The 26,150-nt window shown below is 41.8% G+C and overlaps 1 protein-coding gene across 3 annotated transcripts in view; it reads left to right on the forward strand.

Annotated features, from left to right (window-relative positions):
* Positions 1-1,315: 1,315 nt before the first annotated feature.
* Positions 1,316-26,150, forward strand: part of LOC107219035 (janus kinase and microtubule-interacting protein 3) — a 53,657-nt gene continuing 28,822 nt past the window's right edge. For 2 of the 3 annotated variants that reach the window (XR_006905020.1, XM_046743729.1), the window contains exons 1-5: positions 1,316-1,544; positions 10,382-11,230; positions 11,768-12,041; positions 12,994-13,107; positions 18,019-18,123. Coding sequence is in view for 1 of the 3 variants with exons in the window: in XM_046743729.1 (XP_046599685.1) it covers positions 10,389-11,230; positions 11,768-12,041; positions 12,994-13,107; positions 18,019-18,123 (1,335 nt within the window). In the remaining 2 variants the exon portion in view is untranslated. Of the gene's footprint in view, positions 1,545-7,669; positions 7,691-10,381; positions 11,231-11,767; positions 12,042-12,993; positions 13,108-18,018; positions 18,124-26,150 lie in introns of those variants that run through there. The other variant, XR_006905021.1, reaches the window with a different exon arrangement.

A 26,150-nucleotide genomic window follows, 5' to 3' on the forward strand; every position in this document is an offset into this window, starting at 1 on the left:
ACATTGTTTCACCTTGTACGTTTCAACGGTAATTGTATATTTCACAAATCCGATCGACTTTGAGTTGCGTAACCGCGAGATCCAGCTAGTGACATCAGAAATCCATTTGATCAAGCAGAGTCGTTTAGTTACCATTATAATATTCTCCTCTGTAGCGTATTATACCTAACGTTTGTTAACAATAAGCTCGGCAATAAGGACAAAACCGTGGTAATATCGAATGTATCGTAGACGTCATACCGAAGGATCGGTGAAATGGATTCATTGCCGCGGTACCCAATTGTTATCATTCGTGTCCAATGGTGCGTGTAGAATCAATGCTGCCGAATCCCGATGAATGCAAAAACCCCAGCAAGAAAACGGTCATGTCATTTTCATTGCTATTTGATAATTTCTCGCTACTCATCTCGTACAACTTAACTGTCAACTCAAATGACGAAATATTGACTCTTATATAAGTTACCTATTGTTTTGAATTTCATTTAAGCGAGTCAAGCGTTTCCAAATAATTGATAAAAGCCCTTCAATTGTCTCGAAAATACATACCAAATCGAATAGCTTCACAAACAATTTTCCAAACCTTATATCAAATACTGTACTTTGTGATAAAATAATTGATTGACGCAGGTTCCGCAAGGTGCGTAATAAAGCGTTAAAAGATGGAGATAAATATTTTTTTTCCATATAACCAAACGCGTCTGGTGTTGCAATTTTTTACACGAAAAAATCGTTTTCGATAATTTTATACGCACTTTAAAATGTGATTAAAAACAAAGCTCGGATTGAAAACTATAATCGCGAACCTTTCTTTCCCCCTCAGAAAAACAACTTCTTTTCATTTCATTTTGCATTGAATGTATAGAAAAAATGAGAAAATAGAACAAAATGAAAACTTCTGAACTGTATAACGTAATAAGTATGCAATTTTACCCCCCTGTAAATGTATGCACGCACTTTACACTAACTGCCGGACGTGTGCCACGAATTATTTTGTCCAAAGCGGCGTAAAAATTTTCTGCGATTTCTGGCAGTTGGCAGCATACGGGTACGCTATAGGTGTACATATTTACGAGCGATATATACACGAGATTAAACGTGTGCGTGATAGGTGGGTGGTTCATAGAACGCGCGCGTGTTTGGTGGCTGCTGGGCTTTGAAGACCGCGTAAGCGCGGTGAGAAATGGAGAGAGAGGGAGAGAGAGAGAGAGGTTTATATATATAAATACATATAGGTATATACGTGTATACTCGAATTCACCCACACATTCCCGCATCCGTATAGAGAGGAGAGGATCTCCCAGTGTAGTTTGTGGTGAGCTTAGTTTAGTTAGTGACGGTGTCTCTCATGAGGCGGACCTGCAACGGGGACTAGAAACGGTCGTCGTTTAGTGTAAAAATCTTTGGTTAAAAAATACCATAACGAAAGAAAAAAGAAATAAATGAATAAATAATATAAAAACAAAAATAAGAAAAATAAACCGACCGAGTCCTTGAGCAAATTAAACGCACACGCCTATTTCTACAAAGTTGTCATTGAAAAATCGGTAAGTTATCGAAGTAAAATGTCTCGGAATCAGTTACGCCAATGAATGCAAATTTTGATTCGGGCAGGCAGCGCGAATCTCTCGCGCAAATTTATCCAATCACCGCGAATAGTTGCACGCCTGTAAGACGTAGCGGTTATACACTGTGTATGTATATCCGATTTACACTGCCACAGCGAAATTAACCCCAAGGACGTTGATCGGACCGCATTGGTGTGCCATGTCACTCTCAAATTCGCATCGTGTGTGCAATTGTCACATGTCTGCTGCACGGTGTAATTTTCAACGTGTTACGTAACCGACAAATCTCTTCTTATTGCCAGGTTTTGTTGTAGTTTTATCGCTAATCGCACGGAAATTAATCGAGCTGTGCCCGGGTGAGAAATCATTTATCGCTTTTGCTCAATTCGGTTCTGAATATGGTGTAAAAATCGTCGACAATCTGTATCGGCATCGTTTAATCCCTGCTCGACGTCAACGTTCGCGCGCATATCGGCTCGCTGCGTTTTTTACACGACCAATTGCTCGGCTGACCTAAATCATGCGGCATGTCTGTGGGCTTTGTATATTGGATGAGGATAATGGGAAAATGTGCCCTTATACCCCCCGTTCCTCACCGCTGTTGTACACCCATGTACCTAGGCTTGCAGTGCGAACGGCATCGCCCCCTCGTAACGCCACTTATATCGCAAGTTCGATTGTTTGCCGACTCATTTCTTACTCCCACATACGCCAGTGTGAATAAGTGTACGAGGTTGCGCGATCATTTCTCCAATGGAATAGAACAATCGAAGATACGACAGAAACCGCGTGTACTGCACGGATTGCGAAAAGAATCGTCAGGCTGTCTGCATGTTTTTTTTTCTACCTTTGAAACTTATTTCTATACATTATGTAACGCAGGAAGCGACTTTGACGAAGACGTACAAATAATTTGGAATACAAGTAAGATGTCAGGTTAAATCCGCGATTTGTTTATTTTTATTTCATTCGCCTCGCGGGCTTGGCTGACAATGAGAAGATAATTTTAGTGCCCGGTATAATGAATGTTTATTATGCTTACGGTGGCGTTTGTTCGTTTTTTACGTACACGACAATTTAATTATAATGCACACCTACGTACGATGTATCTATGCAAAGTATATTCACGAACATATAGTATAATTGTATGCGAATACCTACATTTTCCAACATTTTTGAACGAAGTTTTATGAATCGGATTTGTTATTTAATATGCAGTAATTATAACGTGAATTTATTACAGAAAATTTTTTTCCAGGTCGTAACATGAGCTACGCGAACAAACATTTTTCAAATTCAACTGATGTCCCGTTCAAAGCTACATGAAAATTTATATGCTAATTCTTAAAATGAAATTTAAGCGTAAAATTTATTGAGCTGGTGTAATTCCTCGTGAAAATTTTCTCCCGCAACGGTGCGAATTTATTATCGCAGTCGTAATTTTCGTAACTGTTTCGACACAGCGTTATATTATAATTATAAATTGTCTCTTCTTTGAAGTTCGATTTAACTCTATTTCTTTGGTATTCCTATAGCTACCTGCACGATTTTTTCGTACAGAAAACGTTCCCCTGAGCATAAATTCTGAAAGAAACGTTTAAATTTCGCTACTTTTCTACTAACATACATTATTATACCGTTCGCAATGTATTCTTTCATGGCTTGGCTCCCGAGGGCAGGAATTCATTAATCATAGTCAGTTAAGCCTTCTCGTTTGTATGAGAAATGTAAAAATTACGGAGGAGGAAGGTGTGCACGTATGGAACGCGAACGTCAAAACACTTTGAGACCCTCAGTCTGTCAGCTTTGCCGTTCGGAATACGAGATCAGTTTGACTCATTGCGAATTGGTACAACAACGGCTTAAGAAACGTCTCTCTTCGAATTCTTTTTATACACTGCTTTTCATACCGCATACAAGCGCTCGACCGATTCTCAACAGGTTTCCGAATCCATGCAACGGTTTATCATTTATTTATACCTCCAGTTATGTAATTAATTGATTATACACGGAGATCGGTGTCCCGGTCGCACGCGAAGGCTGGACGGGGGGGGGGGGGGTATAACATTATTATCGGTGAAAGCACCATTCTCCAATCACAAGTGTATTATATATGCGTATAAATGTACGCGGATCGAGTAAAAACAAGCAATTAATCCATCATTTGAAAGAACCGCATTGTCAATCGATCTTAACGGACGTTAATCCGTCGCGTTTCGACGAGAAAGTCGAGTTAACCGCGTATATATACGGAATTTCTCTACGACCTGGCGATAAAATTAAGAGACCATGGACATAGAATTGTTTGTCGAAACGGCAAAGTTTGAAAAAATTTGCAAATCGATGCGGACGAATAGTCAACGTATATCAGCCTGATCGCGATTCTGCGTAAACCACGCTCATTGATTGCGAGAGAGAAAGGGTGAAAGTGTAAGATAATTAACGCTTTAATTATCACCCGAGAATTATCGACCTCTCCTTAAACATTTACATTGTGGGAGGTGCCGCGAAGCACTTTGACATCACCGCGTTACCCGATTGCGTACAAATTTCCGTACTTCGAGGGTAAAAAAATCATCAATCATTCAACGATTTTTCGACCCAGTGTAATCTCCTCTTTTATTTATTTTTTCTTTTTGCTTCCTCTGTTTCAATTTTCATTTTCACCCTCCGTAGTTCCCCCAACGTAGGGGTTCGTATTCAGGTATTTCAGGGGATATTTGCTCTCGGAGAGCTTTTCGGAGCTTCGAACCGAAAGTTGGGAACCCTCGGGAAGCGAGGCGCGGCAACGACGGGCAAAGGCTATGAATAGCGTCGCGACGCCGCCGCGTTTAATGTCGCCGAGGCCAGAAGCGATGTCACAATTGTCACAGCCGACTGACCTATGGAAACAGCGATCATCCCCCCTCGAGCTCTCGATTGTGTTTTCCCTGTAATCTATCGGCAGCCGACGCACACGCATCGCGCGGCGTCTAAAAAGAGCCCATTCCCACTTCCGGCTTCTTCAAATTTTCAAATTGGGTCACTCGCCTCGATCGCATATACAGACACGTACTCATCCTTTTTATATACGTCGGGACTGACCGCGTCGAGCCGGATGATTTTTATACCCGATCGCTATTACGAGCGGTGTGCAATCTTGTGCTATACGTATTTCGGTTCGTCTACACAAACTACAGAATTGAGAAATTTTCCCCCCAAGAAATATTTGTCAAACGATATTTGGTAACGATTCCCATCAAGTTTTAGTGGAAAATCCTGCAGAGTGTAAAAAATTTGTATATTTTATAAATCCGGTTTTCATTCAACTTGAAGACGTGTTTTACTTTCAATTTTTTCAATCGATTCAAAGTTCGAAACGATTAGCTTCATTGAGATTATTTGTAATATCGATTTCAGTTCAAAAATCGTACTTCAGGTGTCACATCGAGGTCTGACGAATTATTTAGTTAGCCAGGGTTCGTACGCATAGGGAAAATCTGGAAACCAAAAAACTCAGGGAATTTGGTAAATAAGACGGGAATTTTGAAGAAATAAATTCTGTCTTAGACAAAGTACCGTCGATCTTGGGGGAAAAAAAAATTGCACATGAAATTTTGTTTCGTCGCTCCACTTCGTATATTCTACGTATATGACGTAATACCAAACTTTCTTTAAGTTTATCCTTACGGAAAATTCCGGGCTGTTTGTAAATTAACAATCAGATAATACGATAGTAAAGTACTAGGTAATATTAACCCGTCTTTGATATACTTATTTGTGGCCACGATTTTGACACACCAGGTCAATTTGACCCGGATGATGCTTCATCCACCTGTCATTAACAACCCTTTGGTCAGATTTTAGTTTAAAAATTTAGAGATGTACTTTAAACATTCTCTAACGTGTCTGTGATATTTAAATTCAGAAATTATAAAATTAAAGTGTTTAAAAAAATTAATGGAATTATGTCAACGAAGGGTTAAAGGTATTAGTATATTAATGTGTAAATAAATCGTAATTAATCAGCGGCATATTTTTTGAAGGATTCCTGGAAAAATGTTATTTTCAGGCTGGAATACCTGGAAAAGTCAGGGAATTTTAGATTCCAAAAAGCGTACGAACCCTGTTACCCTGTACAATTTGGTAAAAAAAAAAAAAAATTGTCGGGCTTTAAGCTCAACAAAGCTTTTTGTGCATTCTCTGTTACACCTGTATGTCTTTCTTTGTTTTTCTCTTTGTCTGACTATATGGAAGCACGGTTTCAACGTTCTCCAAAAATTTCAAGTTACATACACATTTACGTCCGCATGTGTTTGTAGATAAAATGGGCATCTGGATAGTCTGGAAAGCGAAATAATCTCCCGAGCGAAGTTTCGAGCGGAGCTCAACGTTTGGTAAATTTCCCCCGGATCGGTCTCGCCCTATTTATAGAGAGATCGCTTCGCGGTTGAGAGGAAAATAAGTACCCATCCACCGTTAAATATAAATTTTGATTTAATTTTTCACCGTATTTTTATTTTCATTCAACCGATTCGAGTAGCGCACGCGTCTTCCATAATTCATTCTTCCCGGCAAAGAAACGAATGTCAGAAATTCTTTTTATTCCGCCGCACGTTGCCGGAGGATAAAAGACCCGGTGTCGTTTAAAAAGTGACTAAAAAATTTCGCGAAAATACAACAATACGCAAAGAAGACGTGATCTTTGACCATATACATATCACGCGGCGATGAAACAAACAAAGCGTCACATCCGGATGTGCAAGCGAATTCTTTACGCGATAATATTCAGAGACCTTTTTCGTTAAAGTCGTTTTGTCGTGCAGCAAAACGCGTTCGTTGCGCAGCCGGTTAATCGGGATTCGTTTGGCAGAAAAAGCTCTCCGGCGTATCGCAAGCGTCGATATTATTCGCTACTCGGTGAATGCCGCGTCGTTAGTCGTCAACGCGATGCCAATCTCGTTACGGAGCTTTTGACGAGCGAACTAAATTGAATTAACCTTTCGGTCGTTTCCCTTCCCTCTCGTTTCGTACTATCTGCATACACAGCGATCACGAGCCGACGCTGCGAACGAGCAAGTATAATTCTCCTGTACAGCCTTATATTGCAGCATGCCTTCCAAACAACGCCGTGCTAACAACAAGCAAAACCGAAACCGCGAACATCTGCAAACTTACGTACAGGGATTTAAACGCGAGCTGACATCCGTGATCGTGATTCACAATGTATATTTAACACCGGATTATTTCTTTCTTCTTTGCAAGCCGTATTTCTCCGGATTGTCCCTTTTCTTTTTTTGCCGCAAATTTTTCCTTGTTTTCTCACTGTTGAGAAAAAAGTTGGATAAAATACGGAGGCTTAAGCTCTGCGAATTATATACGTAATTCCGCGGAATTTTTTACCCTTGTAAAAAAGTTTGTTAGTTACTTTTTTTTTCTACCTCTTCTTTTGTCAAGAAACTTCTGCTTATGTAGGTATTCCAAAATTATACCGAAAGAGGCTTGCTAACTAATCTACCGTGCAGCGGGAATCTCTTTTGTACGTCTAGATTATTGAATTACCTCTTGTTTCGCGAGGAATTAAAACGTGAATTCATCGCTTTCATTCAGCAGGTAAAGAGAGAAACCAGAACTCTGATATTCGGTAAATTGGGATCGATTATTACAGTTTATTACACAGCATTTGATCGATTCGGGGCAAAGTCATGGCTGTATACTTCGGTTTTCGACTCGCTGATTTTTCCGAAGTTCCGGAAACGTGCAGACGTGCGTCCCACGCGTTTTCCTGCACGGCAGACGAGCCGCGCACCGAATCCGAATACAGGTATAATGCAGCGTACGCAGAAATGTAGGCGTGGGTGAAAATTGATTTTGCCTTGCAGCATGGATGCTTTTACCAATGGTAGTAAAACGGCGCGTTTTACGGGTTTCAAGGACCTCTGCTCATTGCGCATCATATATGCTTATAGTGCTTCGAGCTTAAACGAGGGACCGAGAGTTAGACACGCTCATTCTTTGCTGCTCACTTGCGGCTGTAAGGTCTGAAACGAGAGTATCTTGCCTTTTATTTTCTTTTCTTCTTGAATTTACGTACGTACTTACATTCTGTGCCAAGGCTCTGTTCGCCAACGGACCGCCTGATTCCGGTAAACGAAAAGCGTTTCAGCACACCTTCTTTCCGGTAACACGGTTCTTTGCTTCAACACCTCACGTGTCTCGGTTGAATCTGCAGCACAATATTGAGGTAGTCGTACATTGGATATTTATCAAATTATCACATTCATAAGACAGGAAGATTTTTTTTAAGATACACGAATGAAGAATACTGGAATTACGAACAAAGGCTCGTAGACATCGATGCTTTATTTCAAATCGCTTTAACGTGGTCAAGAATTTATAGTAGATTCGTTTGATATTCTGCAAAAGGTAGTGAAATGGATTAAATTTTTTTTTTTAATCTTATTGATAATTAGTTTAACATTGCTACGAGTGTTTGAGCGAATTTGCGGAGCAAAAATAGTCTTCCGAATAAAACGAGCCGTCAAAAATTGAAATCTAACTAATCTACTATGTTTTCCAACCATTTCGAACTTTTCTCTAAAATTCCAGGATTCTCAATATTTGTATTTTTTAACCTATCTTCGTAGCTTACGAATGTAATAATTTGATAAATACTGAATTTCCGACTATGTCCTAATAAAATAAAAAAGTAGTATCGGTTTCTGGCCAACCGAGACTCGAGCGCTTCGGTCCGATATATGGAAAGGATCGAATATCCGAGTACAACGTAGAGGAGAAGAAAAACGGCAAGTTTGAGGCGCCAGCTCGTCCGTATTGCGCAAGGATGCGACGGTTATATCAATCCAGCGTGTCGTGGGCTCCTCTCACAATCGGTTTATACAACGTGCCTTACGGAGATGGGGAAAACGGGGAGAAGCAATCCGTGACGACTTTCCCACCGTTCTCCTCGCGACCGATTCTCCAGGTTCCCGCCGATATTACGGAACGAAACCGTTCTCGACGATCCAGCCGGCCAGCCAGTTAGTCGGTCGGTAATTCAGTCGAGCAGTTGTCCTCAGTAAGCTCGATCGTTCCTCGGGTTAATAATACGCGTGATTTTCTAACTGGATTGATTAAATCTCCGTCAAGCATCGACAAGTAATCGACATTTTGGATATACTCCGGAGGATATAAATATATCGCGATTAAAACTGATATTCGAGTGACAGTTACGATCATGTGGTGTGTATTAATTACAACTGGTAAATTGTGCTTCGAAAGTGGATTTTTAAGGCTGGATTGTTGTATTTAAACTCATTCATAATTGGCGTACGTGTAATTGTGAGAATTCGATTTTTCGGTATTTACGAATCGTCCATGTGCCTATTTTCGTTTTAGAAAGTACAATTTGCACGCCGGTTTATACTCTTCTTTAAAACTATACCAAACGTATTGTTTAATATTCAAATAAGACGAAGGCACGGTAATGAAACCATGCTTTACTTCTACCCTCGTTTCACAAAGTACTTCTGAAAAACAGCACAGTATGAATTAATGTTCGATTTCTCCTCAATTTTTTTCCTGCTCTTAATGCGGTACCTGCGAAACAATTTTCGGAATGAATAGCGTTATTTGTGCTACATTAGCTAAGTGGCTTAAATATCGGAAATATGTATGAAATCGATTTTCTTGCCGTTGCTTCGCCACTGCGTATTCATCCGCCCTGTAGACGACCCGAAGTAGGTGTTCCACTAATTCGATTTCGTGTATCACTCTTAAGGCTAAATTATGCCTAATTTGAGTTACGTCAAATCTTTATTTGTAACTTGGCCGTAGAGATAGTTGATGTTAAAAACAGCCTATTGCGCTACGAAGAATAAAAACAAAAAAACTGTCCGTTGAATTTTCAAGCGCGCGATCGTGCATAATAATTATATTTTGGACAAAGCTTTTTTTGTAGTAAAAATGTTAATTATCATTGTACAATTCTATACCTTTATAGGTATAAGTTGAAGTCGTACACTTATGAATATTCTTTGAACTTGTCAATATACCAAAAAACTGTTGTACAACTTTTACTGCAAAAAACATGCCGTCCATAGATATAGATATAATTACCGTCTCATATTATACGTACATTAGAGTGTTTCGGTATAAAATAATTCACGATTTTCCACCGTGGCATCGTCTAAAAAGTTTGTTTAAGTCAAACGAAAAATTTCGTGAGAAAATGGACGTTCTACGCTATTTGGAAGATCGCGCTCATTTGATTTTTCTTCTTTTTTTGTGCATTTTTTAAAATTTGTGAAGGAACACGTTGTAGCACTTCAATTATTACTTCTTTCCTGGCATTTATATTCAACCAAGAGATCGCGATCCGTAACACAGCGATACGTCAACCGGGAATCTTATCCTCCTAAATTAAAAGTTCGTATTAAATTGTAACTATTTTACGAGATTGAATTAACAATGAAAAAGGCGTTAGACATACTTCTGAAATATTAACTGGAGAGTTAATATTACAAGAGTGGGTTTTCTTTGTGAGGTAAATAATTGATACGATGACTGGTGTAAGCTATCAAAAAAAACATTTTCATTCGCAATTATTTATAAATTCAGAAAAATGTTAAAAGAAAAAAGTGAAGCTACATAATGTAAAACGCTCATCTTTTGAGAAAACCATTCTTTCGATCTAAACAAACATTTTTATCGGCATCGAAAGATGGTCGACAATCGGAAATTATTTTTTTCCGAAACACCCCAACATAAATAAATTACAGGAAAATTAGAACTCGTATAATCGAATATAAATTAAAGGAACGTTTTCTGCCCCACAGATAGAAAATGACCACGAACCCCTCAGCGGGAGACACCGTCATCCCGACGAAGACGAGTATAACAACGAATGCAGCCAGGGATCGGTTGATCCCTGGTAAAACCGAGTGTCTCTTTGCCCGGGCAGAATCGACACCCGCGGCGAGGAAGAGACACCTGGAACAGTCGAGTTCTCCGACAAAGGGTGAGATACCGACCAAGTCACCGAGGAAGAGCGAGACTTCGGCGGAAGTGGTCGCGAGAGACCTGCAGGATTCGCTCGACGAAGCGAAGATGTGCGTCGCGAGTGCGGAGGATCAAAAACGAGCGCCGTCCTGCGCTACGGAATCGCGGCCGGAAGTACCGAGAGACAAACCGTCGATACGGGGTCTCAGAAAACGCCAGGATCAAGGCAAAACCCAACCACCAGCAGCAGCGAAACGCGAGAAAAATGAGACGCGGCTGATCCCAAGGTCACAGATTCCCTGCAGGAGCCTGAAGAGGTCGTCGGAGGAGATTCCCGAGGGCGGAAAGTCACACCGAAAGAGTCGCGCCGACGGCGTTTTGCCGCGGGAACCGGAAGTTGAAACCCCGAAATCCGAAACGACGATCACAGGTCATCCTCACTGCAGGACGCAAACGCATCAGCAGTTACAGAAGAGAGACGAGGCTGTGAAGCTGAGAAAAACTATACAGTGGCTTGAGGAAGGCGCTCGCAGGATGAGGGAGGACCTCGCAGCGACTCGCGCCGAACTTCACGAGGAACGGAAGGCCGCGAGGTTGGCCAGGAGGGAACTCGACTCCGCTGTCAAGGACGCGAGGAACGGCGAGGCTGCCAGGCACCTTCGGATCATCGCCGAGCTCAAAACGAGGTGAGGAAGAAAGCAGCGAAACTCTAAATGCGATCGGACGTGGTTAGTTTTATCTTTCGTTCAAGTCCGTTCAGCGTGTTTCACTCGCCGGTAAAAATTATAGCGAAACGATACGAAGCGGGGGACATGCGTTTAGCGTACCGATCGTAATATCGGCGAGCACGATCGATGAGATTATACACAGTTTACTTAAAGTTGAGACGCTGAACTTTCTTCTATCCGCTAATCGCGCGACGACGAATTCAGGCCTTTTCCCAAGCGCAACTGACCGTGTAAACTCGCGAAAGCCGGTCTCTGGTTCGTGAGAATTTAACAAATTCACATCTCAAGTTCGAAGTCGCGTTATTTGCTAGGAAGAAAAGCAGTTGAAAAATCTACGATTCTTATTCTTCGTTTTAACGATATTTATTCTTACCATCATCCGACTTCTTTTAGACGCCAAAACATGAGTTACACAACATGACGAATAAAACACGTTTAAGATGCCTGATTCTCTAGGTTTGACACGTTCGTAATGATTTAATTACGAATTTGCAGATTGGCGCAATCACCGACGCGCACCGGCGTCGAAACCGCGTCGACATCTTCAAAGGCGGACATATTACGGGAGGAAAATCATCGCCGAGAATTGTCAGCCCTGAGAAGACGCCTGGCGGAAGCTGAAGCGTCTGTCCAAAAGCTCAAGGCGAACGCGTGCAGTCCTCACGGTTCGGGAAAGCGGAGAAAAGTCGAGGGCGCCGACGGTCGACGGCTGGAAGTCGAGGTCCAGGCGTTGAGGACCGCGAACCGAAATCTGGAGGAACGTCTGCAGGTAAACAGCCGAAGCGACAAGATCGCGGCAAGTATTTAGAGTCGTTTGCTTGAGAGGATGATCCTCCGACGAGTCTCTGAAAGGTGTAATGATACCGATTTCGATAATTTTCGGTGGAAGAAACGTTTTATTCCAGATTTTGAAAGTGGTGGTATAGCGTGGTTCAGTTTTTTCAATTCTCGGGATCGGCTGGAGTCACGTTACAGGGGGCGGGGATGAGGTTCCGAATTTGAAAAGTCCCGAAAGCGCCTAATTTCGAATTATTTGGTGGTGAAACTTGAAGTGAATATATCGAACTTTCGCAAACCAAACAAAGTTACGAATGGTCGGAGGTTCGACGACTCGAAGTTCCGAAATGTAAGAGTACAAAAATTCAAGTTACGACAGAGCAAAATTCTGAAGTTTAAAATATACTCACGATAAGCCTGGTTCACTCAACAAGCAGTTGTAAAAAATCAGAAAAATCAAAAATCAAAATGACCAGGATTGCGAAGGTAAAAATATCGAAAATCCAAAACAAAGAAAGATGAAAGCGACGAAGTCTCACCGAGCCAGAAATTCACAGAACTCCGAATCGTCGATCATTCGGAATTTCGATATTTAAGATTTTTTAATCTTCTCATTTTCGCACGTTCGAATCTCTCAGCCTCAAGTTTCGGACGATTCAAAACTTTGATGTGTCTCGTCAAAGTTTGATTTCTATACTTTAAGTTTGGCAACCCAAAAATTCGGAATTTGGCGCGTTCGTACCTTTCCAAATTCGGAATTTCAACCCCGCCTCTCACGTTACAGGTTTCAAAGTAGGAAGATGGTTGAGAACGGTATTGGAGTAAAAGTCGCGTCCAGTCGCAAAAATAACGATAACTATAACGATAAAATAAGAATCAAACAAACGGAGTAAAAACCCGTTGTGCAGATATTGCGTAACCCCGCAGGCTGTTTACTTTCTCAGGTCGTCACAGAAGCGGAAAAGACGCGGGCGACCGAGCTGCGGATTCAGCACGAGAACCACGAGGCTCAGCTCGCTGCTCTGCAGAGGACGTTGCGCAGCGACACGATAAAAATGGTAAGTCGACGCGTATAAACGATCGGCAGGCTCTTTTTCTCGACTAATTAATAGCCCGGCAAATCGAACGGCATGATTAATAAATACCGCACCCTGCGTATATCGATAACTGATTCCCAGGGAACGCGCCATTCATCGTCCTCTCGATTAAATTCAGTCTCGCACTCTCTCCGGACCGATCAAGATCGCAACTGCAGCCGATCACACATGAAATTCTTTTCACGAATCGTGTTCCGTGAGTGAATTTGAAAAAATGCGCCCGCGTACGCGGCGCGCATAACGAATTGGATGGAGTCGATTGCGCGGTGTGGACGACCAGATCGGCGAATAAGAGTCAATTTGTTAACAGAGCCGGTCGAGACGTATCGGCGTATTCCTCGATTTTCCCGAGCACCGCGCGGTCGTTCTTTTTCCGTCATTTCCCTCTATAATCAGAACAGCAACGACAACAGTAATAACAATAATAACGATGATAATAAAAATAATAATAGGGCGATCGCATGCGCGAAGAGGACTCGGGCAGGATCATTAGGAGGTGGTTTCTCGGCCTCGATGGGCGTGCGCCTCGAAGGGCCTGTACTTGGGCCCGCGGCACGCGATTCAGGGTTGGTTATTAAAAATTGGGCCTCGGGCCTCGCCGGGACCGTATCTCACAGCTCCGTTGCATTCCCGGCATCGCTCTGCAGGGTCGCCACTTAATCATTCGGTAGGAAATGCCTGCCATGCCACCGTAGCGCCCTGGGGGAGGAGTGTATTCACCGGATAATCACACCCCTTTCAAAATATCTTCCCACACTATTTTTTTTACGTCAACGATTTTGCGTGCCCCGCTCAATTTTCTACATCGATTATATATATCACCTACTACAACCGGCTATGATACAGTCCTGTTGCGGTAGCTGGACGACCGAGGAGGAGAGGCTCGAGAAATTGGTACAGATAAAAGATGATAAAAAAAAGCGGGCAAAAAATCATCATCGATCATTTTCCAGACCGAGGATTCACCTTGGTATTACAATTATACGAATTATCCTTCTACGCGTCCGTCTCTGACCGATAAGAGATTTTCCAGTCCTTAGCCGGGTGAAAATAAGTAACATATCATCCTTCTTAAATGCATATTTTTCCGATTATCGAAGATAGATACTGCCGCAGCAGTTTATCAAATGATCGAATAAGAGTTCAAAACGGGGTTCTGAAAAATGTCACTCACAAAATTTCGCGACTGGATGAAAAGTTTTCGAAAGAATATAACAAATAAATTCGACTTGATCGTGCGTGGAGTAATTATTGCGTTCCTGCGAGCAATCTCCTTACGGATAATGGTACGGCATGTTTTGCAATTAGCACGGCAGCTCTTGGACGCGCATTCAGACATAGCTATAACAAACTATTCTCAGCACCTTCGCGTGCGCGTCACAATTTCCTCTATAGACCCCAATCCCCATTTATTCCCCCATCTAATCCTCTCTTTCTCTCCTCAGGATCATTCGTTTTCCCCGTGCTTTCGCCGCTGATTGACTCGCCGTTAATTTCACAGCCCGGGGACAGCAGTCGATTTTTCCAATCCCGGATCAGAATGTTTGCATTGCAAATAAATCGCGACTCTTGCCCAGGCTCGCAGGATCGAATCGTTTCGGGTCCGCGATTTAGAGCCGCTAATTCCGGCCCCATGCATCAGTGCGGCAGCGAAACACGTGGCAGCGTATTGTTAGAATACGTGGTCATGGTATGCTGCCAGTTAGCTATGCGGCAATTACGTGCGTAAGACAAGACACCGCACACCGGTGAAAAATGGACTCGGTTACCCGGACCATGCGGCATAGTAATTATTACTCAACTTTGCCTTTCGCGTATCGTTGTTCGCTCGACTTTTATTGTATAGGCATTCGTATACCCACAACGGTATACCTATTGACGCTGTTCTTGTCGGACTTGTCCAGGTTCTCCGCGTCCAACGCAACGGAACTCGCGACTCCTTCTGCAGGTACAACGTATCGCACCTAGCCATTTATATATATATATATATATGTATATGTATGCATGCGTATGTGTGTGTACAATATATATAAAGCGCATTTATAATTGCGTGTGAATTTTGACCGCAGACCGCGGTTGCACTGCAGGGCGGTGGTCGAGAGCTCGTTTTCTGGCAGCGTGGGAAAACGCCTTCCTGACTCCCGTCACCGCTTGTATTTATCGTATGAGTATTACTCACTCCATGGTCTCGGATTACCTGGTTAAACGATCATTTACAGCGAGAAAATTTCAACCTGTCGTTGTCATTTTATTTAGGATCGGAGAAGTTCGGTATGATTACCAAGCAAATTTTATCGCCTATGTTTCTCGAGATCCGAAGCAATAACGAGGATGTCCGTCAGTGGTCCCGGAAATTTTCTTGAATCTTTCTTATCCTTCAAAAGTCCTGAAAACTATGTTTGAATTTTTTTTCGTGCCTTGGAAGTATTCTATTTTTAGCGTCATTGAATAAGGTGAAAATGTTCTGAAGATTTTCTTGAATTTCTTACGGATTTACACGATGCTGATCGGTTGATATTGTCAAGCTTCGACAATCAACTTGTATTTCATCTCAGCGGACATTCGTCACACGAGAAATAAAATCAGGCTAACACTTTCCGAAATTTGTCTGCAAGCAAATAAGTTGGCAACTGAATTTTCGGATGAAAAAAGTTTGGGGATAAATCAGAGGATTTTATTCGAGCCAGCTCGTTTCGCTGTACGAGGGGTGAATGGGAGAACCTTTAGGGTTGTAAACGGTTGCGAGTTAGCTCGTTTCGTAGCGTAAGATATTCCGGGACGTGTTACGAGTTCCCGAGTGTGGCAGGGTCTCGCACCGGAGTCTATTTTCTTCCTCCTTGTTTTCTTATCTTCCTCTTTTCTTGCCTCCTAGCAAAGGCCAGGCGAGCTCTATCCTCGTCCAACTGGTCATAGGTCAAAGCCGGTAATAACTCAAGGGCAAAGCGCTGCCTGCAAGTCGCTACGCGCGTCCAGCTTTATGTCGATTGGCAACTGCAGTCTGGATCGTTTGAGATTAAAGTAGAATGTTCGTAAAAAATTGAGTTGCGATAGTTCGAGTTATTTGTTCATCGTACTGTTAGGTGCACATCCACACGGAGAGAAGAAAACGAGCAGATTTTAGTCAAAACTGCAGGAAAAAAGAGACACGTCAAGGATTTTGGTAAAAATGCCCATATCAAAAATATTTTCTTACTATAAATGTATCAGATTTTATTCTGCACACGGTAGTTTTCACTGATTTCGCAGACGATTCTACATTCTACGAAGTATATTTTATAATCCGCTTTGCCAGACGAACAATTGGAATTCTCGATAAATGATTCGTAATTCGAAGAGTATATACAAATGTTTGAAAAATTAGGTTCTCGTTTTCTTCGTCTTCTCGATGTTTGGTACCGGTTTCCATCCACCTTCAGGGCAATGATCAATATAACGCGAGTGAGTTCCCTTTCCGTTATACAATATAGAACAATGCGGATGTTGGCAGACTTTATCGCAGCCTTGATCGAAAGCTCTGCGTCTAATAAACTTGTCGGCAAGTATAAACTATGTTCCTCTTTACGCCGAGGATTCGACCTCCGACCCGAGGCTACAAAAATTACTTTCCCCGACAAATTGCTTGTATTGAACGAGAAATCAGCCGGACTTGCGTATATGCGCAGGCTTCTCGGAGTTCTTGGAACGTTGAAAGGACCTGGAGCTGGACGAGACGCAGAGTTCGAGTCGGTTTTCTGTTCACGATCATAAAATAATATTCTATTTTCCTCGAGGCGTTATTCGAGTGGAAAGCACGCACTGAGCTTACGGCCGTACGTTTGAGATTGCTAGGAGTTGCGCATTTTTTTTTTTTTTATTCCCGTGCGTAAACTCCGTTCTCGAAACAAACTCGGCAGGAATCGCGTAAACGATATATACGTTTGCAATTTTTCTACACCGATTAACTGCTGCACCGATCAATTTTATGTTCGCAAACGTTGCGAATCCCGGCGCACGTGCCTGTGAGAATCGCTTAGAAAGGCGAATGAATGTGTGCGCGTCAAGGTGAAGGTACCGGGAAAAGCCCTGCGGGCCTCAACCCGGAGAGATGCATGGAAGGCTTTCTCGACGATAATACGTCGATCCGCGATCTTAAAAGTGGAGCAAATTGTTCGCCCCCCTTCAATAGCGACGGTTGTTGAACAAAACAAAAAAAAAGTAAATAAAAAAACACCAATAAGTTCGTAACGCGGTAACGAAATTTTCAGATTTTCAACACGAAACACATATTGTGATGAAAACTTGTAAAACGAGCAAAATATTCAACTTGTTGTTATTAAATGGATCCATAATTTATCAGAACTAAGTTTTTTCTTAATCGTCCAAGTGCCCGAATTCAAAATTCAAAAATACGAAATCGACTCGCTCGACTTTCGTTGTTAATTTAATTTGACGATCGGTTGATCACAGTGAAAGAGGAAGAAATGGTAAAAAAGATAAACGAAAGTAGTCGGAATTGATAACGTTCACTTTGCCTCCGGGCCAAAGGGAGGAACGGTGAAAATATGCAAGCAGGTGGATGGTGATCGAGGATAGAATATCCTTCCTGACAGGCGGAGTTGATCTTGTAACCGACGGAGAAAGTTCTTCATAATTTGGCCGGTACAGCATAACGAACAACTGCACAATCCATCGCGATATTCGAAAGTGGATCTATAAGATCGAGGAACGGGCGATTCGCGAAGGAAAACAGCGCGATTAATATCGATCGAAGGATCAGAAAACGAGCGTCAGTGTGTACATTAATCTTCAAGGATTTCTTCCTGCAGGAATATACGTAGGTCGATTAAATGTCAATAATCTCAGGTGCCTGTGTTTCTTCTTTCTTTGTCGCAGATGGACGAGATTCGAAGCAAGACGAGAGAGGTCGAAAAGCTGGAAAAGCTCGCGTTGGAGAGTTCGCAGATGCACCGAAAATTGCGGACGAAGGAAGACGACCTGGTGAGTTATTTATACAATATCAACGATCCTTGTTGTTTATTGTCAGTCACTCTGCTGACGTATTGTAGGAGGAGAAAAATTACAAGGCAAAAACGAGTCGTCATCGCGCTCGAACAAACGTATGGATCATTTTCCCCTCGGTGGTCACGATGCACTCTGCCATGGATCTTATGGCTTGTACATTATATATAATGTATACGCTCGCCGAGAGAAGGGAACGGAAAGCAAGCGCGAACGAATGAGCGTACTTAAGTTGTTATCGGCTCTTACGTTTGCCGATAAGTGAAATGTCGAGGTGGTCTTTGGCCTCGTCAAATTGTCCTTGATAAAGGCGCCTGTTGCTGCTGCTGCACGCGCGCCGGCCTAAACCTGAATAACTCTTCTTCATCCGCGTCTTATAATTCTCGCTGAATTCCTGACGGGACTTTTTGAAAGCCGTATTTAACGGCGATTAGGCCGACTGGCGCTGGCTGCGTGGTGACGAAATTACGAATAAACTACATAAGAAAGAAAAGAAAGAAAGAAAGAAAGAAATCCTCCTCCGGTTTCTTCCATTATTTTTTTTTCTTACTCGCTTTACCCATCGGCCGTAAGTTCATCGAATCTTACCGATCGGGCTTTCACGTTCACGGATGTTGTTTCTCCTCTCTTTGGCCCTTATATCAATTCCTTTCCCACACATTATTTTATTTCATTTAATTTTTTATTATTTCTTACAATAACATTCTTTTTTCTTCTACCTCGCATTTAACGACAACGCGACGTAAGAACGCTCGGACAGACGAACGACCATCGGTGTAAACACTCCTGTGCAGTTCCTTGTTCCCTAAAGCCCGCGACCATTCCCTAGAGAATGATTTACTGCTCGAGCAAATGGCTTCGGCTCGCACTCCGAGTTTAGAATCACGATTCCTCCTCTCACAGCCGACTTTACTCCGCGCATCGCGTCCTCGCCGTTTCCGGTTGCAACCGACTCCTCTCGCATTGTTCATTGTTATCCTCGCAAAAATTCAGTCTGCAGAATCAGCGGTTATCAAGAGGATCAGTACCCGCATCCCTTTCGAGATTGAAAAAATCTCTAGTTATACAGTCTCTACGTATCAATTTGTTTTTCTTTGCTTTTTATACGGAAACTTGTCGGCCGTTGATTTTACAAATTTCAATACGCGCCTGACGAAGATGGCAATTGAAAGTTGACGGACATCGCTGCGGCATAAGGGTTTGAACAGAAAAATTTTCTTCCCATCGTATCGCATCAGCGCGAGAATCGCCGGTGAAGCGGATATGTTGAGACTAATCGGATTGTCGGTTTAATTCGCGGATTGAATTTTATGATCTGGTATAATTGATTGCCTTTCGCTTAATCGTATCATCGACAACAACTTCTTTAGCACGGTTCGTCCTAGATTATTAGGCCCTTAAGCGATGCTTTTAGGATTTTAAATCTACAAATTTGCGGGAAAAATTCACGTACAGAAATTCTCGAATAGGTTTTTCATTTTCATGATTTTGATTCAGCACTTTTTATCTCGCAGAATCACGACACGCGGAGTTATTATGATAACTGTTTAATCGTTCATCTCGTACACGAACCTTTTTACGCGAATGAGCTGGAAAGATGTGAGTATTAACGAGCGAAGAAACGATCCGGCAAAAGAGGTTAAAATAAAAACTCGTATATCAGGCTTTCCAGAGTAATTAGTGTCGAACCACTTTCTTGTTTTTGTCTTCATTTTTTATTCATGCATCGTTGTATTCGATTTTTGGGAAACTTAAGCGTGCTTAAGTCGCGTATGAGATTCGGCAACGACAAAGACGAACCTGTATCTTAAAAAATTTCTAACTACATTAGCGGCGCAAAAACACTTTCACTACATGTTTGATTCTAAACACGTTGCACTTTGCGAAGCGAAAATAAAAGAATAGACTTTTTATTTTATCTGTACAGGCTTTCACACGAATTTCGTGTGTTAATATCGTCAACGTGATTATTTGATCTTTTTTTTTTTGGAGGGATGAAGGGGGGAGGGACGGATTTTTATTTCTTATTGAGAAATATCAGCTCGACCGATCAGATACAACGAACGTTCAATTACATTATTATACGGTATAACGGAGGTGTACAACGATAGTATTATAGGTACCTATATAAATATACGATGCTTGAGGTTATTTACCTCATTCTCACGAATTACAAATTATACGTCACACGCAAGGGAATATAAATTTTGCAAGCAGCTGGCGCGTGTGTGTGTGTGTAATGTAATTAACAGTCTTACAAACATGTGGTTATAAATTCTCCTGCAGCTTGTTGACAAATAATTCGGTATACTTATTTTCGAATATCTCTCTCAGGGAGAAAGGATCTTTCTTGTTTGAAGAAATAGTAACTGTGGGAATGTAATATATATGCGCCGATTCGCTTTATCGGGGCATCAGACGCTCAGAGAGTATCGTTATAGACGACAACCAGCGAAAGAATGAATGACTACCGACAATATCTGTAACTCCACATACGTGTATAATACGAAGTCGAAGTGCGAACTCGCGAGTCTCAAGGCGGGTATGAGAGCCGTTAGAAAAATAATAACATTCGGTCATGAGCCTGGTTCGACCTGACCCAGACTGCGCACATCCATAACTCGATTAAAATATTATAATTCCATGGCGCTCGCGTTGCTCACAGAGACGCTCACACCTACGAGGAAACAATTCCCGTGTCTAATAACAATGCAAATTGCGTGGAAGACTCGCCAAGGCAATCGGATGAAAATTTATTTCATTGTTAGTCCAGTCGGAATGTGTATTTTAAATTTCGATTATTGTTTTCTTTTTCTGAACGTTGGAAAGGCGAAGGTGATCCAAATCCAGAATTTTCACCAAAATCCGCAGCAGCTTCGGCTACCATCTTGCATTCGTTTGGGAATTTGTTTTTGCCGAAATTTTTGCGCGATCTGTTTTAAATTCTGGACTTGGACTACCAATGATTCGCGTCAACGATTAGAAAAACAAAGAAAGTGGTATAAAAAAAAAAATCGCTTTTTTTCATTATTTATTTATTCTTGCAAATAGCGACTGATGTGCTCCGATAATTTTCGCGCGATCGGCAATGAATCTCGGATCGATAATGACGAGATTGATCAGCGAGCATCGACGGGGTGACCGATCGCAAAACTTGCACGCGAAGGGCTTCTGTCTATTCACAAGTAACACACTTGCAGCCACCTCATACCTACACCTACACACCGGTTAGGCGTAATAGGTAGAGAATACACAGGTAGAGCCACGAGAGCCGGAGAATACGAAACACGAGTGACGGGGATCAGTCTGCTCTAGACTTCAGAGCTGGACGCACGCGCATTCAAGTTTCTTCCGCTGTTGTCAACCGTGTATATAATTATACCGTATATACAAATACAGTTGTTTTCGACATTCTAGATTTTTTCGGAGTGACGTTGCTGCTGTTGTAATTTTTATATTCCATTTTTTGTTTAAATTATTCCTATCAATTTTCGATTCGTATCTCGTACGAGACGATCGGTCAATCAGTGCGGTATTTTATTTTCAATTTCTTTTAAATTCAATTTCAGTTACTTCTTTTTCTGTTCTTCGTTTCTTATATGAATCGTCTGTTCAAACAACGACTGGATGGGGTTCGCGTGGAATGAGGTGAGCTTTATTCGCAATCAGTTAAATATTGCGCACACGTGATGCGCGCGATATCTGACTTATTATAATTACCATTGTTACGAATGTTATTTGTGTCATTACTTTTACACCCTGTTAGCCGCAATATTAACCGACGAGGTCTATGTACGACGTGTATTTGAGCCGTAAACCGTCAACGGTTGCACCTTTGCTTCCGACCTCTGACCTCCGTCACACGGTTTATAATAGCTATTTGCCAAGAGACGCGCCGCTCGTAAACTGTTATTTTAATTTTAATAATCTATGGCTCATAGAATGTTCGACGAAACATTGCCGCTCAGGTTTTATTAGGAAAATAAGGCTCGGTAAAAAAAGAAAAGAAAACAATAGTTCCGTAATCGATAATAATTTAAATATTAAATACGAATAATTAACGCAAAACAGAAATAATCGTGTTATTTTATTTCGATCGTTAATTTGTTGGGAAAATCATTCCGATTGAAGTTATTTCTTCGGATGTTGCGAAGCGGAGAATTGTATAATAAAACCGAGTGAGTCAATTGCGGATTGATCGTTGTTGCATACGATTGATCGATCGATTACGCTGTATAACTTCGTTGCGAAAATATTGTCTTTACGGATTAGTGATGTACACGTGTCAGGTAACAATGAGTCTTGTGCGATTGATTGTTTTTATATATAAAGAAATAAAAATGCTTCGATATCGTATCTTTATATACAAGCTTAACATGTCTGTACACACAAATTTCATCGACTCACACTTTTCACGAACAGTTTATAGGCGTGCATAAATTCATTAATTATACGTACTTATATCTAATCGGAAAGAGAGACGTCAAGTTACGTAAATTCAGTTTCAAATTTTCCCACGTAAATACGTATAAATCTACAATATACCAACTCAAAGTTTCCCCGACAGAAACGAATGTCACCTCTTCTTTCTAGCAGCTCTGTTTTGAAATAACAAATTTTATGCAAAGTTTGCGGAATGCGTTTCGTGAAATTAAGCAAACATTCAACTCGACCGCTGAAATACTGACGAATTCGATCGGAAATGGTGAGGTGCATAAATCTTGGACTAATCCAGGTGTCCCCGGATCGCCTCGTTCGATTAGATAGCAGGTACGAGGATTATATCCAAAGTTGGCGCTCTCGTTCAGGCGGGCGTTTGAAACGCCGATAGAATATGCCCGCAGGATCAGAGCTTTGTCACGCATATATATTGCGACCTGTAGTTCAACGTGTCGGCGAGCAATTAAAAATTCATATTTAAGAGACTGGGGGAAAGTTTTGATCCATTAACGTTCGTAATCAACCGGCCGAGGCGAAACTGCGCTTATTTACGTTATAGAAACTTTCATGTATTAGTCGGTATCACTTGAATGCATTGACTATTGCGAAAGTCGCAGCGCGGTTGCAGTTCCAGAAGAAGAAGAAAAAAAAAAACAAAAAAAAAAAAACTACTCACCACTAAACTCGTCCTATTGATTCCTTATCGCGTCTATAGAACCGTTTCGAATCGAACTCTAGGACAGGTTTTATCGACAATATTAATTTTCTCATGTTCTAATGATTTCTATTCGACGCAGTCGTTTAGTTATACGTTCTTAATTAACGAGCAATTTTTAACGGATTCAACAATTGAAATCGAGTGATCAGTCAACTTGAAAGTTTGCGAAACGCACGTTGCGGGAAGAAATTGTGATCCTTTTATTTCCCCGTAATTTCGACGCTAAACGAGGCTTCGTTAATGTCGTTGGTATTTTTGCTTCTGTGGTAATGAAAAAGGATCGAAAATAATGTCAGTTGTCATACCGTGACTGGGTTTTCACGGAACGACATGAACTTGAGAAACATGTAATCGGTTAAACTTTTGTTGCAATTAATCGTTTGACGTTTCGTTCCGATAACGAAGATAACAAGGAACAAGCGATTGACGCGCGGATGATAGAACGGCACGGCGGTAAAACACGTCTTACACCTACATTCGTTAATTAATGACAATGCCGCGGGTGTCGTTCCGCCGCATATTATAGCGCCGCTGTCAGTGTTATGACATTATGGCCGATTGTGTGGTAGGGCAAGTTGAAATGCGACGATCCAACATCCACCCATGTATAATAATCCGGTGGTCTCCCATATAAAGGAGGACCGGTGAGTCAGCGCGAATGCCGGCTGACAAAGTCGCGGTCTTGAACAAAGCATGCCGGACGATGCGAGCGATGACTCCATAATAGAAAATACGTCGTCCCTCGACGTGGGTACGAAGATACGCGCTCTCGTCGTCTCGGCAATCCGAACACCTCGAGGCGAACGATTCCGCGGTGGATGAAAAATCGACGAGACGAAACATTGTGGAAAAATCACTGTTTTCTTATTCTTACAACGACTTTCAAGGAACTAAGACTTCGGAATATGAGTATGTTTTGTCGTGTTACGATTACAAAATCGCGATACGGCGGGTTTTCCCAAGTATGAATCGTTACGATAAAACATTGCTAAATTCAGCGTTATAAAAATGCTACGGTATCGAGATCGTATGCCGTGGGAACCACGAAACCAGATTGTCATTCGGCAAATCTGATCGTTACGCGCCTCGATGATTGTCCGAGTATCCAAATATACCAGTTGCTCGTATTCGATAGCACCGGATCTGCGTGCGGATTCCTTATTGGATTCGAATAGTAAACACTAATCTGGAAAAACATCGTTAATCGGCGATCAAGACATTGCCCATGGCACAATTGGAAGGAATCTATTTCCATCAGCGTGACAATGTTGAGTATTGCTGGAGTATTGAGCATATCTAATTGCTTTTGGTTGCAGAGATGAGAAATGGGTTTAAATATAAAACAGAAATTTTTCACATATCCTCGGCTGGATCGCGCCTACAAATCGAATCGGCGTTATTAGTAACAAACGTTCAACGGTCTTACCTGCGAATTCCTTCGACGGAAGCTAATTTACTTGTCGAGTAAAAATACAGGCGTGCGATATGGCGATTTTTTTCCCTCCGTGCGAAAGTCGCGAAAGCCGCCTGCACGCATGCGATCGGCTGTCCTATCTCAAGACATACGTGAGTGTAATGCAGTCTTAACACGACAAGTGGTATATGTATATGCATATATATATATATATATATATGTATAATGCACACCGTGACACGTTGATCTGCAATTTCACGAGAATTCGCTCGAAGAGAAAGACGCGGGGGGGGGGGGGGGGGGAATTAAGTGAGAAAATAATTTATCGAAACTCGCGAGATATTCAGGTCATCGGATTTCCCGGCCTGAAAAGCGCGAGATGTGATAACGTCCCTGTACCTTCCGTCAGAACGATATTCTTGATCCTCTCGTGCTTCTTCGTGCTTTACATGCCGGCCTATGTGTGCGATTACTAATTATAACCGTCACGATTGACCCATATATTGTGTACTTTGAGTGAACACTCCGCGGTTCGCGGCTTTAGCCGCACACCGTGATTATTCAATTTTGCACGTAAGGTAAGTGTACCAGTTATTGACACGTTTGGACCCGTTTATTTTCAAAAATTATAAATTGACGGCACAAATTTTGAATTTCTCGACAACAAAGACCGATTTCTGCAGGATTAGACACTGGGAAGTTATTTTTTTGGGAGTGATTTTAGAACTAATGATCGAGCAGATCAAACCGGAAAACGTCGATAATTGGGACAGGGTCAGTAACCGGTACACTTAGCTTAGTCGATCCTTCGCTTCCGTATTTTGCAGTGAAAGTAAAAGCGAAGCTGAATTGTGCAGATGCGAAATCGGTTCGATAGCGTAAAATCGGTGACGATAGATCGGAATCTCGATGAATGTACAGTTGATTTTTAGTTCTTTTGCGTAACGTAGCTGTTTCGTAAAAGATAGAATAATGCATATATTACAGGTATACGTAACACGTAAGCGTAATTACGTATCATTTGGTTCAAGTTCAAGAAGAGCAGAAGTTCAAACGAGCGATTAGACCCTCGCGGCTAAGTGCGAGCAATTTACTGCAACGAACATGCATACATACGAGTACATACGTACACCTAACTCGTCTCCGGAGCCTAAGTACGTACCTACTTGCCTGTACCTATCTATCTCGTAATCTGATCGAGGAAACGATACGGGTACATACCTCTACTTGTGTAAACAGCTTGGAGAGGTAAACTTCACTGAGACACACACACACGGAAAATATCACCGGCGCAATTTTCCTGCGATAAAAATGAAGAAACGGGAACAACGAAGAAAGAAACTACTTAAGAAAGAAGGAAGAGAAATAAAATGTAGGGGAGGATCGGGAGACCGACTCGTACTTTTTCTCGTCCGCTATTTGTTGCATAATCGT

This window comes from Neodiprion lecontei, chromosome 6, assembly GCF_021901455.1.
Source record: "Neodiprion lecontei isolate iyNeoLeco1 chromosome 6, iyNeoLeco1.1, whole genome shotgun sequence".
NCBI classification, from domain to species: domain Eukaryota; kingdom Metazoa; phylum Arthropoda; class Insecta; order Hymenoptera; family Diprionidae; genus Neodiprion; species Neodiprion lecontei.